Below are 21,891 nucleotides of genomic sequence, written 5' to 3'. Positions count from 1 at the left end.
TACCTACGCAAGCTGGGAGTGCACGTGTTCCCATATCTCGACGATTGGCTGGTCAAGAACACCTCGAAGGCAGGAGCCCTCCGGTCCATGCAGTGCACTATTCAACTTCTGGAGCTGCTGGGGTTTGTGATAAATTACCCAAAGTCCCATCTCCAGCCAACTCAGTCTCTGGAATTCATAGGAGCGCTGCTGAATTCCCAGACGGTTCAGGCCTACCTTCCCGAAGCGAGGGCCACCAATCTCTTGGCCCTGGCTTCGCAGACCAGAGCGTCTCAGCAGATCACAGCTCGGCAGATGTTGAGACTTCTGGGTCATATGGCCTCCACAGTTCATGTGACTCCCATGGCTCGTCTTCACATGAGATCTGCTCAATGGACCCTAGCTTCCCAGTGGTTCCAAGCCACCGGGAATCTAGAGGATGTCATCCGCCTCTCCACCAGTTGCCGCACTTCACTGCTCTGGTGGACCATACGGACCAATTTGACCCTGGGACGTCCATTCCAAATTCCACAGCCCACGAAAGTGCTGACGACGGATGCATCCCGCCTGGGGTGGGGAGCCCATGTCGATGGGCTTCACACCCAGGGTCTGTGGTCCCTCCAGGAAAAGGATCTGCAGATCAACCTCCTGGAGCTCCGAGCGATCTGGAACGCACTGAAGGCTTTCAGAGATCGGCTGTCCTGCCAAATTATCCAAATTCGGACAGACAATCAGGTTGCAATGTATTACGTCAACAAGCAGGGGGGCACCGGATCTCGCCCCCTGTGTCAGGAAGCCGTCGGTATGTGGCGTTGGGCGTGTCGCTTCGGCATGCTTCTCCAAGCCACGTACCTGGCAGGCGTAAACAACAGTCTGGCCGACAGACTGAGCAGAGTCATGCAACCGCACGAGTGGTCGCTCCATTCCAGAGTGGTACGCAAGATCTTCCGAGAGTGGGGCACCCCCTCGGTGGATCTTTTCGCCTCTCAGACCAACCACAAGCTGCCTCTGTTCTGTTCCAGGCTTCAGACACACGGCAGGCTAGCGTCAGATGCCTTTCTCCTTCATTGGGGGACCGGCCTCCTGTATGCTTATCCTCCCATACCTTTGGTGGGGAAGACCTTACTGAAGCTCAAGCAAGACCGCGGCACCATGATTCTGATAGCGCCCTTTTGGCCCCGTCAGATCTGGTTCCCTCTTCTTCTGGAGTTGTCCTCCGAAGAACCGTGGAGATTGGAGTGTTTTCCGACTCTCATTTCGCAGAACGACGGAGCGTTGCTGCACCCCAACCTTCAATCCCTGGCTCTCACGGCCTGGATGTTGAGGGCGTAGACTTCGCTGCGTTGGGTCTGTCTGAGGGTGTCTCCCGGGTCTTGCTTGCCTCTAGGAAGGATTCCACTAAAAAGAGTTACTTTTTCAAGTGGAGGAGGTTTGTCGTTTGGTGTGAGAGCAAGGCCCTAGAACCTCGTTCTTGCCCTGCACAGAACCTGCTTGAATACCTTCTGCACTTATCAGAGTCTGGCCTCAAGACCAACTCAGTAAGGAATCACCTTAGTGCGATTAGTGCTTACCATTATCGTGTGGAAGGTAAAGCCATCTCTGGAGAGCCTTTAGTCGTTCGATTCATGAGAGGTTTGCTTTTGTCAAAGCCCCCTATCAAGCCTCCTACTGTGTCATGGGATCTCAACGTCGTCCTCACCCAGCTGATGAAACCTCCTTTTGAGCCACTGAATACCTGCCATCTGAGGTACTTGACCTGGAAGGTCATTTTCTTGGTGGCAGTTACTTCAGCTCGTAGGGTCAGTGAGCTTCAAGCCCTGGTAGCTCATGCTCCATATACCAAATTTCATCACAACAGAGTAGTGCTCCGCACCCACCCAAAGTTCCTGCCGAAGGTGGTGTCGGAGTTCCATCTTAACCAGTCAATTGTCTTGCCAACATTCTTCCCCAGGCCGCATACCCGCCCTGCTGAACGTCAGTTGCACACATTGGACTGCAAGAGAGCATTGGCCTTCTACTTGGAGCGGACACAGCCCAACAGACAGTCCGCCCAATTGTTTATTTCTTTCGACCCTAACAGGCTAGGGGTCGCTGTCGGGAAACGCACCATCTCCAATTGGCTAGCAGACTGCATTTCCTTCACTTACGCCCAGGCTGGGCTGACTCTTGAGGGTCATGTCACGGCTCATAGTGTCAGAGCCATGGCAGCGTCGGTGGCCCACTTGAAGTCAGCCACTATTGAAGAGATCTGCAAGGCTGCGACGTGGTCATCTGTCCACACATTCACATCTCATTACTGCCTCCAGCAGGATACCCGACGCGACAGTCGGTTCGGGCAGTCGGTGCTGCAGAATCTGTTTGGGGTGTAAATCCAACTCCACCCTCCAGGACCCGAATTTATTCTGGTCAGGCTGCACTCTCAGTTAGTTGTTCTTCGTAGGTCAATTTCTGTTGTTCCCTCGCCGTTGCGAGGTTCAATTGACCTGGGTTCTTGTTTTGAGTGAGCCTGAGAGCTAGGGATACCCCAGTCGTGAGAACAAGCAGCCTGCTTGTCCTCGGAGAAAGGGTATGATACATACCTGTAGCAGTTGTTCTCCGAGGACAGCAGGCTGATTGTTCTCACCTACCCTCCCTCCTCCCCTTTGGAGTTGTGTGTTTCATCTTTTGCTAGTCATTCAACTGGCGGGAGCGGTCGCGCACGGGCGGGAAGACGGCCGCGCATGCGCGGTGGGCGTGCCCTGCGTGCCGACCGTCCCGCGAAGCTTCTTCCGGTTGGTGGGGGCTGCCGCGGACGTCAACCCAGTCGTGAGAACAATCAGCCTGCTGTCCTCGGAGAACAACTGCTACAGGTATGTATCATACCCTTTATGATCCCTTGTTTCAAATTGTTGGCGGTCTGCATTTTCCGTATGGGTGGTATATTGGGGTATTAGGTTCTGCCCAGTGTAATATTTATGGTACAGTAAGGTTCTGAGTGTGTTTTTGCACAAAGTTGTGCATAGTGTGTTGCAGTTGAGCGACTGTGGTTAGTATATGCTTTGAGCAACCACTTTATTATTTGACATATGATACATATCTAATATCTAAATTTAATAAAAGGTATTAATTATGACTTATTTTTACTTTTTTTTTTCTGTGTGTTGTCAGACAATTATGAATGTAAGCTCTGCCCCTGGCCCCGCCCCTCCCCGCTGTCTTTTCCATCCTGCATTTCTTTCCCTAATATGAATTGCCATAAGTTTGACAGTATTAGTAACAGCAATATAAAACCGGTGTGCTTATTGCAGAGCACCTGTACCTGACCTAATTTCAACAAACTCTGAAGGTGGCTTGAGCAAGATACTTTGGTTTATTTGTCAAAGAATGATTCATTGGTGATTACTTTGTGGGTCTTTGAATAAAATCTTTCAAAGAACCAACTGTGTTGCTAAAAAATCAGTGCAATATGTATGGTGAAACCTGCAAGAATCCAGTAATGAAACCAGATAAAAGGAGGAAGAATTTATTATGTTTAGCAAAGAAAAAAAAAAAGAAAAGTATCAGGAATTGCTAGTAAAGAATGATAGTTTTGCAAGTCCTCAGTTCACTTAAGGTAGTTTTTTCATTTATTTATTTACTAGCCGTTAAGCCCGTAAAAACGGGCAAGTATTGCAGCCCTCCTCTGGCCCCTGGCCTCACCCCGTCCACCGATCCTCCCCCCTCATATCCAGCAACCCTCCTCTTTCCCTTGGCCTCCCCCTCCCCCCATGTCCAGCAACCCTCCTCTCTGCACTGCTCTCACCCCATGTCCAGCAACCATGCCCTCTCCCCCTGCCCTCCTCCCATGTCCAGCTACCCTCCTCGCCGCCACTCCCTCCCCCCTCCGTGCCAGGCCCCCTGCACTGACCTGACAGCGCCTCTCACCTCCGTGTGAAAGCGCTACAGGCAGCAGCAGATCGCTCTGCTGCTGCCTGCAGCGCTTCCACTCGGAGGTGAGAGGTGCTGTCAGGTCAGTGCAGGGGGCCCGATACGGAGGGGGGCAGGAGCGATGGCGGGGATGAGGGGGGGAGGGTGGAGGTTGGTTCGCGCGATGTTCGTTTCCAGGCGGCAGCGTCGGCGTCCAACAGTCCGACTCCGTTTCCCTCTCTGTTCCGCCCTCTGACATCATGACGTCTTGACGCGAGGGAAGGACAGAGAGGGAAGTCTGTACTGTACATTTGCAGGTGAGTCAGTCACTTGCCGTTTATATGTTTGATTTGTACCCCACATTTTCCCACCTATTTGCAGGCTCAATGTGGCTTACATAGCACCGTGAAGCAAAGCCTCCTCGGTTAAGAAAACAAATACAGAGTGATGTTGCTAAATGAAATAAATATGAACAGAGAAATAAGGAAACATAGAGAGTAAGGTTATGTAAAGTTCATTAAGTTCTTATCACATTTGGGTCAATTTGAGTTGTTGGATTCAGGTATTTAAGTTGGATCATTAGGACATGCCCTTTCGAACAGGAAAGTCTTTAGTGATTTCCGGAAGTTGAGGTGGTCGTACATAGTTTTCACGGCTTTTGGGAGTGCATTCCAGAGTTGAGTACTTATATATGAAAAGCTGGATCCATGAACTGATTTGTATTTGAGTCCTTTGCAACTGGGGTGGCAGAGACTCAAAAAAGAACGTGATCTGATTGAGTTTCTGGTCGGCAGGTCTATGAGGTTAGACATATATCCTGGGGCATCACCGTAAATAATTTTATGAACCAGGGTACAAATCTTAAAAGTAATATATTTTCTGATTGGTAGCCAATGTCATTTTTCACGAAGGGGTGTGGCCCTGTTGAATCGCGGTCTTCCAAATACAAGTCTGGCTGCCGTATTTTGAGCAGTTTGAAGCTTCTTTATAAGGTTTTCTTTGCATCCAGCATAAATTTCATTAGAGTAGTCAGCATGGCTGAGGACCATTGATTTTATCAGATTGCAAAATATTGCCCTCGGGAAGAACAGTTTCACTCTTTTAAGTTTCCACATTGAGTGGAACATTTTCTTGATTGTGGAATTAACTTGGCTCTCAAATGTAAGGTTCCTGTCAATGATAACACCGAGGATTTTCAAATTATCTGAAACAGGAAGAATGTAGTCTGAGGTGATTAGCTTGGATTTAGATTGATTTAGAAGATTCCTAGGGCCCTGTTTACTAAGGTGTGTTAGTGTTTTTAGCGTGCCTACACTTAGCGTGTGCGCTAACTATGTAGGCACCTATAGGGATATTGTAGGCTCATACATGGTTAACGCACATTAAAAACGTTAACACACCTATAACGCTGCTTAGTTAACAGGGCCCCTAATTAGGAGTAGAGAATAAAAAGTTATTGATACAATTGTGATTTGGAATCTTCATGAATCTGATAGAGATGATTCTAGCCTTTTTGAATGATTTAAATATATAAATTAAAGAGCATTTTCTGAGGAGCAAAGAAGTCAATATTCAGCCAGCACGGTCACTAGATGTAGTTAAATACCAACATTGATCTATTAAGCACCACCAATCATGTAGGAGAATCACTGAATATTGGCTAAAAAGATAGTGCACCAGGAGTATCTTGTTTAGTTTAAGCCCATTATTCAGCAGACCTAAAATAAACAGTTAAGTTATATGTTGAGCAACTGGATATCACTGCTAAATTAATTATTGGTTTGGCCTGCCTCAGTCTTATCTGTAACCTGACACACATTGATATGGATAGTATCAGGCTATCAGCTTGGGGTTTTTTTTTTAATAGTCATTTCAAAATTGTTAACAAGGACATTCTTGTTATGAAATACAGCCAATAACTTCCACTTCTTATAAGAGAGGGAACAATAAAAGACAGGAAAAAGAGAAAAGGAACATTCTTTAAAATCAAAGTAAATTATTCAAAAAATTAACTGAACCCTTCTCTTCATAGAAAAAGTTTAAACATCTCTTAATTAAATTAGAAAAAATATTTTTGCTTTCTCAGACCACATTATACAGGGGGGGGGGGTCTAATGAATAGAGAAGATTATAATTTACAACAAACCTTTATCAAACTTAGTGGCATAGCACCCCAAATTATTTATAATGAGTTGTTATTTTAGCTGTTTAACATCTAGAAAGGATTTTAGCTGATCTGGTGAGTAAAAAAACATATTTTGTCATACCCATCTTTACTATACATTTGCATTGATAAGCTAAAAAAAAAAAAAAAAGGATCCCCCCCACCTCCAGTGTCATTTTCTTCATAGCTAAAAATAATTTCCTTTTTTGTTGGGTTTGTTTTGTTACATCAGGGAATATCTAAACGTTTTCACCTCCAAAAGGAGTATTTGCATTCTTAAAGTAAAGTCTCGTTATGGAGTTTAAATCCTGTTCAAATACAAATGACACAATTAGCGTAGATCTTTCTGATGAAGAGTCTAAAGATTGTTCCAGTAATGCTGAAATATTATTCAAATCAGTATTTGTTTTTATTGCATCTCCTGTTTTTCCTTCATCTCTCCTGGAATTTGGAATGTAGTAAACTTTATTTAAAGGAGGAATTGCTTCAAGAGGTAATTTCAAATTCTCATTCAAATATTTTTTTAAATAATTCAATTGGAGTATTTCCAGGGAGTTTAGGGAAATTCAAAAGTCGTAAATTCAACTGTCGGTTAAAGTTTTCTATCTGTTCAATTTTCCGGTGCAGATCTACACTGTCCTTTATAGCTTGAACTTTAAGTTGTTGCAATTGTTCAACATCATATAGTAGGTCTTTTACTTTTACCGCTATTTCTTGTTTAACCGATACTACTGTGGATTTTAATTCTTCAAACAAAGTTAAAGACAGCAATTTCACCTGTAATTTTGTAAAGTTGAATCCATTTTACTCAACTTCAGCCATATCATCTCTAGGTTTACCTCCGGTATTTTCTCCGAGGTTTTTACCTCAGATCTTGGCTTCTTTTGCTGCGCTAGTCCCTCACTCGGTGGCCCGTCCGCCATACTTCCATCGGCTTGTTGAGAGACCTCTAGGGCAGCCGTTGTCGCCGGGCATGGAGGAGACAGCAATGCTGGAGGTGTAAGGGAAATTTCCTCACCCTGCAGGGATTCCCCTTCTCTGAATATCCCCGCTAAGGGTTCCGTTTCCCCTGGTGTTTGGGGTGTTGTTGTGAGGAAACGCTCAATGCGTGACTGAATCTGTGAGGAGGTTGAGGTGGGCGGGGGAGCCAGTCTCATCGTCCGCCCATCTTGTCACGCCCCCTCCCCCCATGATCAGCTTGGGTTTTTTTTTTTTTTTAATACATTTCTTATTTCCTGCTTGCAAGGATTGGGAAGGCTCACAGTCTTGAATTACATGCTTTCTTCTCTAACCATTAGGCTACTCCTCCACTTGGAGTGAAGGGAGTAGCCTAGTGATGACTTATATGGCTCAGTACCATTCATATGTTCACTGTCAGCTGGTGAATACATAGTAACATAGTAGATGACGGCAGAAAAAGACCTGCATGGTCCATCCAGTCTGCCCAACAAGATAAACTCATATGTGTATACCTTACCTTGATTTGTACCTGCCTTTTTCAGGGCACAGACCGTACAAGTCTGCCCAGCAGTATTTCCCGCCTCCCAACCACCAGTCCCGCCTCCCATCACCGGCTCTGGCACAGACCGTATAAGTCTGCCCTCCACTATCCTCGCCTCTGAACCACCAAACTCTCTTCCCCCACCTGCTCCGCCACACAATTTTGGCTAAGCTTCTGAGGATCCATTCCTACTGCACAGCATTCCTTTATGCATATCCCACGCATGTTTGAATTCCGTTACCGTTTTCATCACCACCTCCCGCAGGAGGGCATTCCCGCGGGAGGTGGTGAATGCTTAATTTGCTTTTGAATATCGGCCTGAAAGGTTCCCCCCTCCCCCCAATCTTGTTATGTAATGCTGTTTTAGAGTGTTTTTTTTGTTGTTACATTTGTACCCCGCACTTCCCCACTCATGGCAGGCTCAATGCGGCTCACGTGGGGCAATGGAGGGTTAAGTGACTTGCCCAGAGTCACAAGGAGCTGCCTGTGCCGGGAATCGAACTCAGTTCCCTAGGACCAAAGTCCACCACCCTAACTACTAGGCCACTCCTCCACATCTTTCACATCTAGAAAATACTAAGCTATGTGTACATAGGATATAGTGGTACTCATTTTCAAGTTACATAGAGGCGTATTTTCAAATCACTTAGACTTACAATGTTACGTGGAGGGGCATTTTTGAAAGAAACGTCCAAATTGGGATTTGGACGTCTTTCTAAAACATCCAAATCCAGGAGCGGAGAGCAGCGTATTTTCAAAAAAAGATGGCCGTCCATCTTTCGTTTCGAAAATACCAAGGACGTCCTTGGGTTTGGATGTACTTAGACATGGACATCTTTGACTTTTGGCAATTTTCGAAACCAAAGAAGTCCATGTCAAAAACGTCCAAATGCGCAAGCCATTTGGATGTGGGAGGAGCCAGCATTTGTAGTGCACTGGTCCCCCTGACATGCCAGGACACCAGCCAGGCATCCTAGGGGGCACTGCAGTGGACTTCATAAAATGCTCCCAGGTACACAGCTCCCATATCTTGTGTGCTGAGCCCCCCAAAATCCACTCCCGCCAACTGTACACCACTACCATAGCCCTTATGGATGAAGAGGGCACCTATATGTGGGTACAGTGGGTTTGTGGTGTGTTTTGGAGGGCTCTCTGTTTCCTCCACAAATGTAATAGGTAGGGGGGTTATGGGCCTGGGTCCGCCTGTCTGAAGTGCACTGCGCCCACTAAAACTGCTCTAGGGACCTGTATGCGCTGTCATGGACCTGAATATGACATCTGAGGCTGGCACGAAATATTTTTAAAGATGTTTTTTTGAGGGTGGGAGGGGGTTAGTGACCACTGGGGGGAGTAATGGGAGGTCATCCTCGGTTCCCTCCGGTGGTCATTTCGGACACCTTTTTGTGCCTTACTCGTTATAAAAATATGTCCGGGTGAAAACATCCAAGTTACATCCCTGCTTTTTTTGATTATGGCTCAAAGATGTCCAAGTCTTAGGCACGCTCAAGTCCCGCCTTCACCACGCCTCCGATGTGCCCCCCTGAGATTTGGACATCTTTGCGATGGACTGCAGTTGGAGACATCCAAAATCGGGTTTCGATTATACCGATTTGGACGTCTGGGAGATGGACGTCCATTTTCCGATTTGTCGAAAGATGGACGTCCATCTCTTTCGAAAATGTGCCTAATAGTAACCTATGGAACTTTGTGTGCTTTTAAAATGAGCCTGAGTATGTGCTATCAGAAAAGTTTATGCAACCGATCTAGTCTGCCCAGTTATTCTTTCCACACTGCTAAGCACATGTCCCAACTGCCAGCCATAGTTTATGACCTCCTGAAATATTTCTTCTTCAAAAAAAAAAAATCTCTTTTTTTGTCTTCTTCCTCTGTATGGCATAGTTTTGGAGAGAAGAACATACAAGAATGTTGCAACTTCTGAGCTAACTAGTAGAAGTGGACTGAGGGGTAGATGCACTAAAAAAAAACAAGCCATTAACGTAGGTTTTAAACTGCTTCAAGCCAGTTCAGCGAGCAAGTAGTAAACCGTGTCATGCACAAAAGGGCATTTTCCTGTCACGGTAGCAGCTAACGATAAAGGAATGCAAATAATCCAAAGGGTATTATAATGAGCTGCACTACCGTTGCAGGCTATTATAATGAGATGCTCTAAGGTATTACGATCCCCGTACCGTGGAAAACCTAATAGGAGGTCTGCACCTCTCGTTAGGCTGGGGCTGCTGTGAATGGGACCCATGGAGACCAGTGGGAAAGCGCCTAACACCCATCTAAAAAAAAAAAAAACAAGAACAAGCTGCGTGTCCCAAGTGCTTGTGAGGGACTTTAAATTTTAGTTATGGCACCTTCGCTATGCCTGTGGCCGTCCCTGCTGTGATTGGCTGAGAGAGACCTAGGGGCGGAAGATGGACGGGAGTTGAAGATGTGGACGTCCTCAGCTGTGCTCTCCTGCATTTTTCTTGCCTGGGGTGGGGTCTCAGGGGTGGCGGCTGAGCCAGGATCACGGAAGGGAGGAACATCGGAGCCTTCCTGCAGCAGGCCGTGGAGGGGGTGAGCGGCGCGGGGTCTTCCTTTTCCCGGGTGGCGCAGGGACGGCCACAGGCATAGCAAAGGTGCCATAACTTTAAAAAAAGTCCCTCAAGAGTACTTGGGACACACAGCTTGTTCTTTTTTTTTTTTTTTTTTTTTAGAAGGGTGTTAGGCGCTTTTTGGACGTATTTGGCATGCGCAGAGCAGCCAGCATAACGTTTGGCTGCTCTGCGCATGCTCGACTGGCCGACAGACTTCCGAGGCAATAGAGAATGCAAGTGAGCTACAACGAGCAGCTCATTTGCATTCCCTTTCCTTGATGCATTCCCGTTGCTTACCGATTCGCTAAGGAATTGGTAAGCAACAGGCATTAACAATTGTTTTAGTGTATCTTCCCCTGAGAATCACAGAGACGAAAACACAGGGGCTGCACTAAAGAACTACAGAAGAGGGTCACCTCAGATGCCACCTTTATATTATCAGTCAGTAAAAAAACTGAGTCATTCTCCTAGACTAGTTGCAAGGCTAAGAGCCCCATGTCAAGTTGATAAGATGAGTGCAGATTGCAGGCATTTCTTGTGAAGTAGTCTGCTCACAGATGATGGATGCAGCAATATAAATGAATAAAACATTCAGTAAACATATTAATTTTTGGTTGAACCATGCATGAGATGTGCTAACTAGGATACTAGAATTCTGAAGCTATTATTTTGTGTGATATTATTTTAATACAGTACTGAAGCTAAATATTACCATATTAACCTTAATTAAATACCAGATGTATGTATGGTGTTTGAGGTGCTTGGTCATCATCTCTTAAAATGGATAATCAAGTCAAACTACCAGGGTCTTCCCATTCGTTGTGTAAAAAGTATTATTCGGCAGGTAAAAATATGTTAATGTGGTGTATGCTATTCTCATGCTTTTATTTTGTTTATACAATTTCATTTACTTTTGTGATACCACATTACGTGTGGATATTAATTTTGGATGTTTGTAGAAATTAAATTAAATTCCAAAAAAGCACAACTTTATAACCATAGGCTACTTTCCACAGTTGGTCCTCCCTGGTCCTTCTGAAATTATCCAACTAGTTCATTAACTTTGTCTCGGTTTTGCATGAAAAGTAGTCTCCACAGGCTGCAAAATGGTCTGGGTTTTGATATAGTACAACCTTTACTTTGTGAATCCCATAACCAGACCAGAGATGCATGACACAACTGTCTTCACCTGCAAGAAGCAAGTTTTTCACACTGATGAGACCGAAATTTTGTGAAATTAAATCACAGCATGCATCAGGAGCATGCATCAGTGAGGAAATTCGCCTCGACTACTGCAACTTGCTCCTCACTGGCCTCCCACTCAGCCATCTATCCCCCCTTCAATCCATTCAGAACTCTGCCGCACGTCTTATATTCCGCCAGAACCGATATACTCATATCACCCCTCTCCTCAAGTCACTTCACTGGCTTCCGATCAGATACTGCATCCAATTCGAGCTTCTCCTCCTTACTTACAAGTGCACCCGGTCTGCTGCTCCTCAATACCTCTCTACCCTCATCTCCCCCTACGTTCCTGCCCGCAACCTCCGCTCACACGACAAATCCCTCCTCTCAGTACCCTTCTCCACCATTGCCAACTCCAGGCTCCGCTCATTTTGTCTTGCCTCACCCTATGCCTGGAACAATCTTCCTGAATCCCTACGCCAAGCCCCCTCCCTACCCATCTTCAAATCCTTGCTTAAAGCTCACCTCTTCAATGCTGCATTCGGAACCTAACCTTTCGAACATATAGGTTGCCCCAATCTGTGTGACCTTTCAGATTAACTGTACATTTGTCTTTTAGATTGTAAGCTCTTCGAGCAGGGACTGTCCTTCCATGTTAAATTGTACAGCGCTGCGTAACCCTAGTAGCGCTTTAGAAATGTTAAGTAGTAGTAGTAGTAGAGCAGAAACCCTTTAAGGGAATCTGCCGCCACTTATTTTAATTGGCTGTTATGATTGGAAGCTGCATTCTTTTTCATTTCTTTGAAGATTATATAGCTCATATTGTTATAAGATACATTTGTAAATGTTAGCCACAGGTTTATGGTAATTTTAAGTGAAAGTACATATTGAGTCAGGACTAACTTTGTGCATAGATGTATCTCTAGATGTGTGCTGATAAGCACCACTCGCTGTTTCTACCTTGGTAAAGATTACCAGGGTAGAGGTGATCCGGGAAATTAGAGACCAGTGAGCCTGATGTTTGTGCCGGACAAAATGGTAGAGATTATTATAAAGAACAAAATTACAGAGCATATTCAGAAGCATGGATTAATGAGACAAAGCCAACATGAATTTAATGAAGGGAAATCTTGCCTGACCAATCTATTACATTTCTTTGAAGGACTGAACAAACATGTGGATAAAGATGTATCTGGATTGTGACGTTCATAAGAATCACCCAACCACCTCTGGGTAGACCCTGAGAACTAAGAGTACTTCCAAAAACTGGACTGCACCACAAGTGGAGATGAACTGAGGCAGCTTTATTAGTAGCAAAAACACAAAGTCGAAAAGGGTAGCCAAACGACACAGAAAGGAAAACAGGCAGCCTAGCTATACAGTCTAACCTAGCGGAAGCAAGGCTAATATAAAACATAGAATAAGGTAAAGTAGAACAGCCTAGCTGTATTGGGAAATCAAACATAAGCAGCCTAGCTGCGCATCTCGCTACTAGCGGAAACAATGCAAAGCATAAAGTATACAGTAAAGATAAAGTAGAACTGCCTAGCTGTATAGAGAAATCAAACATAAGCAGCCTAGCTGCACATCTCAATACTAGCAGAGCAATGCAAACATATGGCATACAGTAGAACACAATAGACTAAGCAAAGGGCCCGCCCTAGCGGGACAAAGACAAACAGGCAATACTTGGCTGACAGAGGAAACACCGCTAGTGGTTAAGAAAAGGGTTCATTCTGTCAGTACACTCAGATGAGCCGCTGAACAACTGTGGCAAGCTCCCTCAAAACCAGAGTGGAGCAGAAGCAAAACAAAGGGAAAAGAAAGTTTCTTGATGACCTGCACTGCAGGTAGAGGCAAGAGCGAGACACTCTGCTCACATCAGAGTAGGGATGTCACCTAAGACAAGCAGAATGCTCCGAAGGCAGGCAAGATAGAGCAACAAAGCCTGAGCCAACACTCCCAAGGCAAGCAAGGTGAAGAAGCCAAACCTGAGCCGATGCTCCCAAGGCAGATGACTAAACGGCCCTGCACAGCACCCGAGGGCCAGGAACTGCCCATGTGGACTCCTCCGCACTCCATGCACCTCTTCCTCATCCAGAGATGCCTTGAGTCGTGGCCTCAGCTGCTGCACCTACAGCACTCCCTGTCATCCAGCCCACACAGTCCCTAACACAGCACAAAGCCACTCGCTGCATACAGCGACCTAGGACTCACGGTGGGTGACTGGAATCTCAGCTGAGGCACGGAAGGCTCTGGACTCACAGGCTAGGCAGGCAGGCTTCATTAGACCAAAGCAAAGGTGAAAGCTGAAGGCAAAGCTTTTACTCCTCAGGACTACCAGGCTTGAAAGCAGGCTTCACAGGAACATCATAAGGTGAAAGCTGTAGGCAAAGCTTTTACTCCTCAGGACTACCTGGCTTGAAGGCAGACATCCACTCGAATACAGCATAAGGAGAAAGCTGTAGCAAAGCTTTACCTCTCAGGACTACCAGGCTTGAAAGCAGACTTCAACTGGACCGCAGCCTAAGGAGAAAGCTGTTGCAAAGCTTTAACTCTCAGAACTACCAAGCTTGAAGGCAGACTTCCACTGGAACACAGCCTAAGCAGAAAGCTGAGGCAAAGCTTCAGGCCACGGCCTTGCAAAGAAACAGTAGTAGGAACTAGCAGAGCCCCAGGCAGGCCTGGGTTGCATCAAGGATAATTGCCAGAACACTGAGCAGTCTCAGAAGCCAGCTTAAGATGTGCTCAGTGCTGATGACATCACCAGCTTGGCCTCCACCACTCTACAGTGACCCCACAGGTCACTGACTGGAACTGCAGGTAATTTTAGAAGGTTTAGAAGGAGGAATGGCACTGATGAGCAAGGCATGGACGTTGCTGACGACGACTGTGACATGGATTTTCAAAGGGCATTTGACAAAGTTCCCCATGAAAGACCTTTGATCTGACCCAGTATGGCAATACTTATATACTTATGATGCAAATGAGCTGGTTGCTATTTCAGCGAGCAGCGAGGCAAGGAGAGTACCTAGCGCATTTGTGGAGCAGTAAACGAGTAAGCCTAAATGCCTCAAGCATGCCCAGAACTTCTCCCCCCCAAAGATACATGGGCAAGCTTCTCTTCTGGAGGTCCGGGGGGGGGGGGGACCCTAGTTGTGCCACCTTCCTTCCTAACTGCTTTAGAAAATAACTTTGCAAGCTGTTGCCTCCCAATAGCACGTGATCGCTAAGTGCATAGCACCTCTCTGTTATTCTGCAGCACTGGGTGGGTGGGCGGGCACCCCCCCCCCCCAGGAGGGGGGAGGGCATCTCTTTCTACAGCTCTCAGCAGAGTGGGAAAGAGGGTCCATTATTGACAGGTTGCAGCTGGAGAAAGGCTGCAAGTGAAGTAACAGGAGGAGAGAAAGAGCCACCACAAAGTTTGTGCAAGTGCAGCTCCAACGTTATTCTCAGGCTGTACCAAGCCATGATTTGTCTGCTGCCATCACCCATGTGGATATACGATTCCTAGCTCACTCTCCTGTTGCGAATTAATTTCCAGCTAGGGGAGGATCAAGCCTGTCTCTGGCTCCACTTGCTTTTCGATTTCTGCTCGTGTTGCTGCCTCCCCAATGGGAGATGAGCTCCTTTGGGTTCCTGCCCGTGCTCCATTCTCTTCCTGCTGTTATGCTACAACAGCTCCTGACCTCCCGTAAAAATCTACTTGAAAAAGGTAGGGGCTGCTGTTGTGCATTTCTCGAAATGCATATCTGAATAGTAATCAGCTACTTAGTATACGAGTCACTTAATCTGTTGCCGCAAATGGAAAACAGCTCGCAGAATACCTTTGTACATTGCCCACTGAATACCGTACTTGCTAAACCAGCTAGTGCAGGTAAAAAATGCACGGCTCTGGCCCAGTAAGTTTCGTTCATCTTCCTCTGAGACCTATGTATATCTAATATAATAAAACGCACCGTGAACGTTCTAATGAGGACAACGTTCTGAAGTCACTCAAACATTTCTTAGGGTTCGTGGATTCGTGGTGTGAAGCCAGCCAGGCTGCCAGCCGTCTCTGCCCCGCCCTTGCGTCAAACATCATGACATCCAGGGCAAACGTCATGACGTCGACGGCGCAAAAAAAAAACAAAAACGCAGCGTCAGGGAAGGAGGCGGCGCTCCCGACGTCTCTAGCCTTCCCTTCGCTGTGTTCCGCCTTCTTCTGACGTCAAGGATGACGTCAGAAGAAGGCGGAACACAACGAAGGGAAGGCTAGACGTTGGGAGCGCCGCCTCCTTCCCTGACGCTGCGCTGCCGGAACCGCCGCCACGGAGGTAAATTTAAAAAAAAAAAAAGGGATGTAGGGGGAAGAGAAGAGGGTGGGCAGTTGAACAATGGGAGCGGGAGGGCAGAGGAGAAACGACAGCAAGGATGCGAAGGGGGGGGAAGAAGGGGGCGGGACATGCTGGGACATGGGAGACAGAAGAGCATGGATGCGAGGGGGGGTCATGGAAGGGAGAGAGGGGAATTGCTGGAAAAGGATGAATGGAGGGGGCAGGGGACAGAGAAGCATGGATGGGCATGGATTGAGATGGCAGGGCTCAGGGTGAGAGGGGAATTGCTGGAAAAGGATGAATGGAGGGGGCAGGGGACAGAGAAGCATGGATGGGCATGGATTGAGATGGCAGGGCTCAGGGTGAGAGGGGAATTGATGGAAAAGGATGAATGGAGGGGGCAGGGGACAGAGAAGCATGGATGGGCATGGATTGAGATGGCAGGGCTCAGGGTGAGAGGGGAATTGCTGTAAAAAGGATGAATGGAGGGGGCAGGGGACAGAGAAGCATGGATGGGCATGGATTGAGATGGCAGGGCTCAGGGTGAGGGGAATTGCTGTAAAAAGGATGAATGGAGGGGGCAGGGGACAGAGAAGCATGGATGGGCATGGATTGAGATGGCAGGGCTCAGGGAGAGAGGGGAATTGCTGTAAAAAGGATGAATGGAGGGGGCAGGGGACAGAGAAGCATGGATGGGCATGGATTGAGATGGCAGGGCTCAGGGAGAGAGGGGAATTGCTGTAAAAGGATGAATGGAGGGGGCAGGGGACAGAGAAGCATGGATGGGCATGGATTGAGATGGCAGGGCTCAGGGTGAGAGGGGAATTGCTGGAAAAGGATGAATGGAGGGGGCAGGGGACAGAGAAGCATGGATGGGCATGGATTGAGATGGCAGGGCTCAGGGTGAGAGGGGAATTGCTGGAAAAGGATGAATGGAGGGGGCAGGGGACAGAGAAGCATGGATGGGCATGGATTGAGATGGCAGGGCTCAGGGTGAGAGGGGAATTGCTGTAAAAAGGATGAATGGAGGGGGCAGGGGACAGAGAAGCATGGATGGGCATGGATTGAGATGGCAGGGCTCAGGGAGAGAGGGGAATTGCTGTAAAAAGGATGAATGGAGGGGGCAGGGGACAGAGAAGCATGGATGGGCATGGATTGAGATGGCAGGGCTCAGGGTGAGAGGGGAATTGCTGGAAAAGGATGAATGCAGGGGGCAGGGGACAGAGAAGCATGGATGGGCATGGATTGAGATGGCAGGGCTCAGGGTGAGAGGGGAATTGCTGGAAAAGGATGAATGGAGGGGGCAGGGGACAGAGAAGCATGGATGGGCATGGATTGAGATGGCAGGGCTCAGGGAGAGAGGGGAATTGCTGTAAAAAGGATGAATGGAGGGGGCAGGGGACAGAGAAGCATGGATGGGCATGGATTGAGATGGCAGGGCTCAGGGTGAGAGGGGAATTGCTGGAAAAGGATGAATGCAGGGGGCAGGGGACAGAGAAGCATGGATGGGCATGGATTGAGATGGCAGGGCTCAGGGAGAGAGGGGAATTGCTGGAAAAGGATGAATGCAGGGGGCAGGGGACAGATGGGCATGGATTGGGAGGGCAAGGCTCACACTCTCTCTCTCATATACAATGTCTTTCTGACTCTCACTCTCACACACTCTGTCTCACAATGTATCACATTCACTCTCTATGTGCCACACAGTCACTCACACACTCGCTTGGTCTCATACACTCACTCTCACAGAGAATCTGTGTCTCACACACACTCTCTCTCTCGCACACACACACACACTCTCACACTGTGTCTCACATACACACTTGCACACACTCTCATTCTCACACACACACTCTCACAAACACACTCACACCCAGACTCACTCTCTCTCTCACACACACACACTCACACTTTCACTCTGACTCTCACACAGTCACTCTCACATACACTCTCCCAAACATACACACTCCGAGGAAAACCTTGCTAGCGCCCGTTTCATTTGTGTCAGAAACGGGCCTTTTTTACTAGTATTTAATGAAATACGCAAATAAGTGCCAATTCCATTTGTGCTGTGTCCATATTCCACTCCCAGGAAAGCATATATTAAAAAAAAAAAAAAAGTGGGTGCTGTGTTTTTCAAGTACCTGCTTGTATGAATGTGTGTACTGGGTCAGTTTTCAGATGACTTACCAGTGCTTCGGCAGGCTCTTCTCCGAGGACAAGCAGGCCTTCTTATTTTCATATCTGGGTGATGCCATCTCATGGAGCCCAGTGCAGACCCTGAAAAGCAAGTGAAGAACACAGTTCTAGCAGCGTCCCACCGAAGTGGGTGCTGCAGTCTTTTTTTTCTGTGGAGCTGAGAGAATGCATTCGCGTGTCCTCTTCTCACCGTGTGCTTTCAGATTTCTCTGAGTGCCTTCTTTGTGGGTGTTTTTCTTATTTTACCATAGTATTTTTTTTTTTTTTTAGTTTTTCATTTTTCCTTATCCTCTCTCTTTTTTTTTTTTAAAGAGATTTTTCTGCTCTTTATTTTTCTTTATTTTATGGTGTGGTTGCCAGGTTTAGGTCGCAGCCCCGACTTCAGTCTGAACGCTGCTCCTTTTTAAGAGTTCAAGATTGAGGAGTTAAATTTGGCCGAGATTCCTTTTTTGATGTTGCAGAAGATCCCCAGTGGCTTCAAGAGGTGCACCCAGTGTGGACGGGTGATTTCTGTCACAGACCTACACAATTGGTTCATCAGGTGCCCTGGGCCAGATCATGACCCCTCTGATTATGATCCCTGTTTGAAAATGAGCAGGTGCGACTGGTTCAAAGAGAGCAACTTTTTGCTCCTCGAAGGCAGGAACATCGACTTCAGCGGCGGCGGCATCAACATCCATGCCTGCTCTGACTTCGGGATCCACTGGGAGTACACCGGCATCGAGTGGGTCTCCACCTGTCTCAACACCAGGAACTGATTGCAGGCCTTGGTACCAGTCATCATCGGAACAGACACTGAGGACGCATACAGATTTGGTGGTCTCAGCACCGAGGGATAGAGGCTCTTTGCAAAGAAGCATAAACAATCGACATACGGTGCCGGGAGCATCAGGACATTGGATCATCTGATACCCAAAAAAGCTTCTGCATTGAGAGGAGTGCTCCCTCTTCTTAGAAAAGGTGTCAGTTCGCAAGTCATCAAGCGACCCGCCACTAGTTCAGCACCAACATCTTCTCAGACTGCCTCTGCCCCAGCTCCCATGCCTTTGTCAATGCCCACCTTTGATAAGCGGTTCCGGAGGATGCTTTGAGAGGAGTTGGTGCAGTTACTGAAGGAGGCGCCTGCTTTGAAGGTAGGGCTGCATCTTGGGGTTCTTCGGAGCGTGGACATCACTCCACCAGGCCGAGGTCAGTACGGATTCATTCATCTGTTCCTGAGTATAGGGAAGTGTCCAATTGGGACCGCTGATGGGAGTCAAATGAGGATCCACATTACTTCTCAGAGGAGGAGTCATATGGAATTCCATCTGATTCCTCTGCTCCTCAGAGAAGGAAATCTCCACCTGAGGTGCTCTTTTTCATTAGTTTTGTGAGGGAGATGTCTGCGGCTGTCTCATATTGTTCCTAGAATGTATAATTCTCAGTCATTGGTTTCCAGTGTTATGTAGTGCACGTATATACTTTGCCCCTTTTCTAGTCTCTTCACTCAACCATGTATCATGTAATCTGTAAGAAGTAGACATTGATAGTATCCCTCTCATTATACAAGAGTCAGATCTGTTTAAAAGTGTTGCATTAGATGTTTTAGATATGATCTCTAACACTACTGTGTATAATACTACTATGCTCAGAAACAAAACATAATTCTGTACAAATGTATAATTTTGCTTCTGTTCATAAGTATAAAGTCTTCAGGTTTATTCCCTTTGAAAATCAAGGTTGGAAAATTGCATACACAAATTTGTACATGCTGTTTGTGTAGATATTTCCCCCAAGTAAACTTCTGTGCATGCTTTTGAAATGGCAAAATATGTGTATAAGTGCCAACTCTGTTCCCAGTCTCACTCAAGAAATGCCTCCCTTATACACATGTAAATATGTATGCATAGGGATTTCTTCACATAAAGGATGAGAAGGTTCCATAAAGGAAATTTCTGCACATAAATCCATGTTCTATGAGCAGAAATCCCTATGAAAATTACCTTCATTTTGATTTGGTTTTAAATTAGGATCACTCCATGCAGTGAAAAATGTTTTTATATCTTTGTCAACTTTTGTATTTATAATGTATTTTCTACTGATAATATATCCAGGTTCTTCAGGGTTTAGAATATCTACATAGCAAGTGCAAGATCATCCATACAGATATAAAACCAGAAAATATATTGATGTGTGTTGATGATACCTATGTGCGTAGAATGGCTGCTGAAGCTACAGAATGGCAAAAAGCTGGTGCTCCCCCTCCTTCTGGTTCAGCAGGTAATTTTTACTAGTTATACTTCTTGAGATTAAGGAAATTGTCTAAAAATATGAATATAAAGGTTGGTGGCCCAGTGATGCAGGAGATCCAGGTTTGATGCATAGCTTCTTCATATTGAAGTAATCAAGAGTGTTCACAGCACTCGATCAGGAAAGAGACTTTTATGCTGCAGAATAATGCTAGTTCCTTGTTTGTTATTTAAGATCTTTAAAGTAGGTTAACCTAGTAAAAAACAAATATGTGGGATAAACACAGAGGATCCCTATATAGAAAGAGAATGGAATCAAAACAAAATTTAAATAAACTTAGTATTTTAAACAAGCCATAGAGGGGTGTAACCTGCATGGATTGGCTGCCCTGTTGGGTATATTTGATGGACCGTACAGATCTTTATCTGCCATCATTTACCATGTTTCTGTGCAAATAAAGAATAGGTGAAAACCCAATATGTAATATCATCAAAAATAAAGAAAAAATTCTTGAGAGTTTACCTGAAGCCCATGCTCATAATGGGAAAATAACAGTAACAAAAAAAAAAAATGAAATGTCTAATAATATGTACAGATCAAAGAATGTGAACCCTATTCCACAATATCTGATGACATACTTAAAGGAGAATTTTAAAAGGAAAGCTGCCCCTGCAGAATGCACTTGTTTCAGCTGACGAATGTATCTCCTCCATAGCTGAGTGCCATCTTGCCCTCTGCCCACAAAAAGGGGAACATATTTAAACCTGAAATAATTTTTAAAACTCAAATTCTGATCAGTTTGTAAGCGTAACGAAAATCAAAAGTGGCTCTCATGCTATATTGTCCTGTGAAGATTCTAATGCAGATATGTGAGGACCTTCAAACACCACCAAGGGGTTGTTGATAGCATGGCTGTGGCAGCAGGGCATGGAGTCTTCACAGCAAGAAGGGTAAATCAACGCAAAATTCTTCATAATCAAAGAAAATGTATGAAAGGTCTATTGTTGTCATGGATCTGGTTATCAAACATAGGCAGGAATCAGATTTCACACAACAAAAGGAACTGCATGCTATCAGGGTCCCCGAAGCCCAACTCCAGGTAAACTCATTGAACAATGACCAGCATTTAGCAGGCCCGAAGTCCAACTTGCAGAATGTAATCTTTCTACCTTGGAACGATGAAGAGTGGGAACAGAATCAGGCTCTTCAAAACAGACCAAAGATGCGTAATGTAGATTGTAAATTTTAATAAGGGATGACTGAATATGGTACCATGTTTCAGCACGGGAAGTGTTGCCTTCTGACATGTTTACCTAAATGCACTTCCAGTGCCAAAACATGGTACCGTGTTGAGTCATCCTTCATTAATCTACAATGAGCATCTTTGGGCTGTTTTGAAGAGCCTGATTCTGTTTCCACTCTTCATTTTGTGTGACTCCCTGTGGGACATTGGTGTTCTTTCCACTGCTGTGGTGATTCTGTTTGTTCCTACCTTGGCCCATCTTCAGACTGCAGCTGGGCTCCCCATCCTGTTTTTCCTCTCTGGTTTTAACTCTCTTTGACTGGGCATTGGTCTTCTGGCTAAGCACACTAGCTTATGTCACGTTCACGTTCCTCACCTGCCCCATGGTGTTCCTCTCCGGCCCCGTGGTGTTCCTCTCCGGCCCCGCTCTGTCTTGCGCTCCTCGGGGAGCATCGGACGTCGGGCCCCGTGGCCGTCCCGCCGTTCCTGCAGCTACCGGTCCCGCTCTGTCGCGCGCCCCTCTCCCAGTGTACTTTTAATGTATACTCTGGTGGATCCTCCTCTACTTCTATCCCACTGTCAGTTGGTGTACCTCAGGGATCTGT

At 46.3% G+C, this 21,891-nt stretch overlaps 1 protein-coding gene across 6 annotated transcripts in view; it reads left to right on the top strand.

Moving 5' to 3' along the window:
* Positions 1-21,891, top strand: part of SRPK2 (SRSF protein kinase 2) — a 234,592-nt gene that overhangs the window by 148,711 nt on the left and 63,990 nt on the right. For all 6 annotated transcript variants that reach the window (XM_030215992.1, XM_030215991.1, XM_030215990.1 and 3 more), the window contains 2 exons: positions 10,852-10,958; positions 19,908-20,073. In XM_030215992.1, coding sequence (XP_030071852.1) covers positions 10,852-10,958; positions 19,908-20,073 — 273 coding nt within the window. The remainder of the gene's footprint in view (positions 1-10,851; positions 10,959-19,907; positions 20,074-21,891) is intronic.

The sequence above is a fragment of the Microcaecilia unicolor genome, chromosome 10 (genome assembly GCF_901765095.1).
Source record: "Microcaecilia unicolor chromosome 10, aMicUni1.1, whole genome shotgun sequence".
Classification (NCBI taxonomy): Eukaryota; Metazoa; Chordata; class Amphibia; order Gymnophiona; family Siphonopidae; genus Microcaecilia; species Microcaecilia unicolor.
This window is presented reverse-complemented; position numbering and strand designations above follow the sequence as displayed.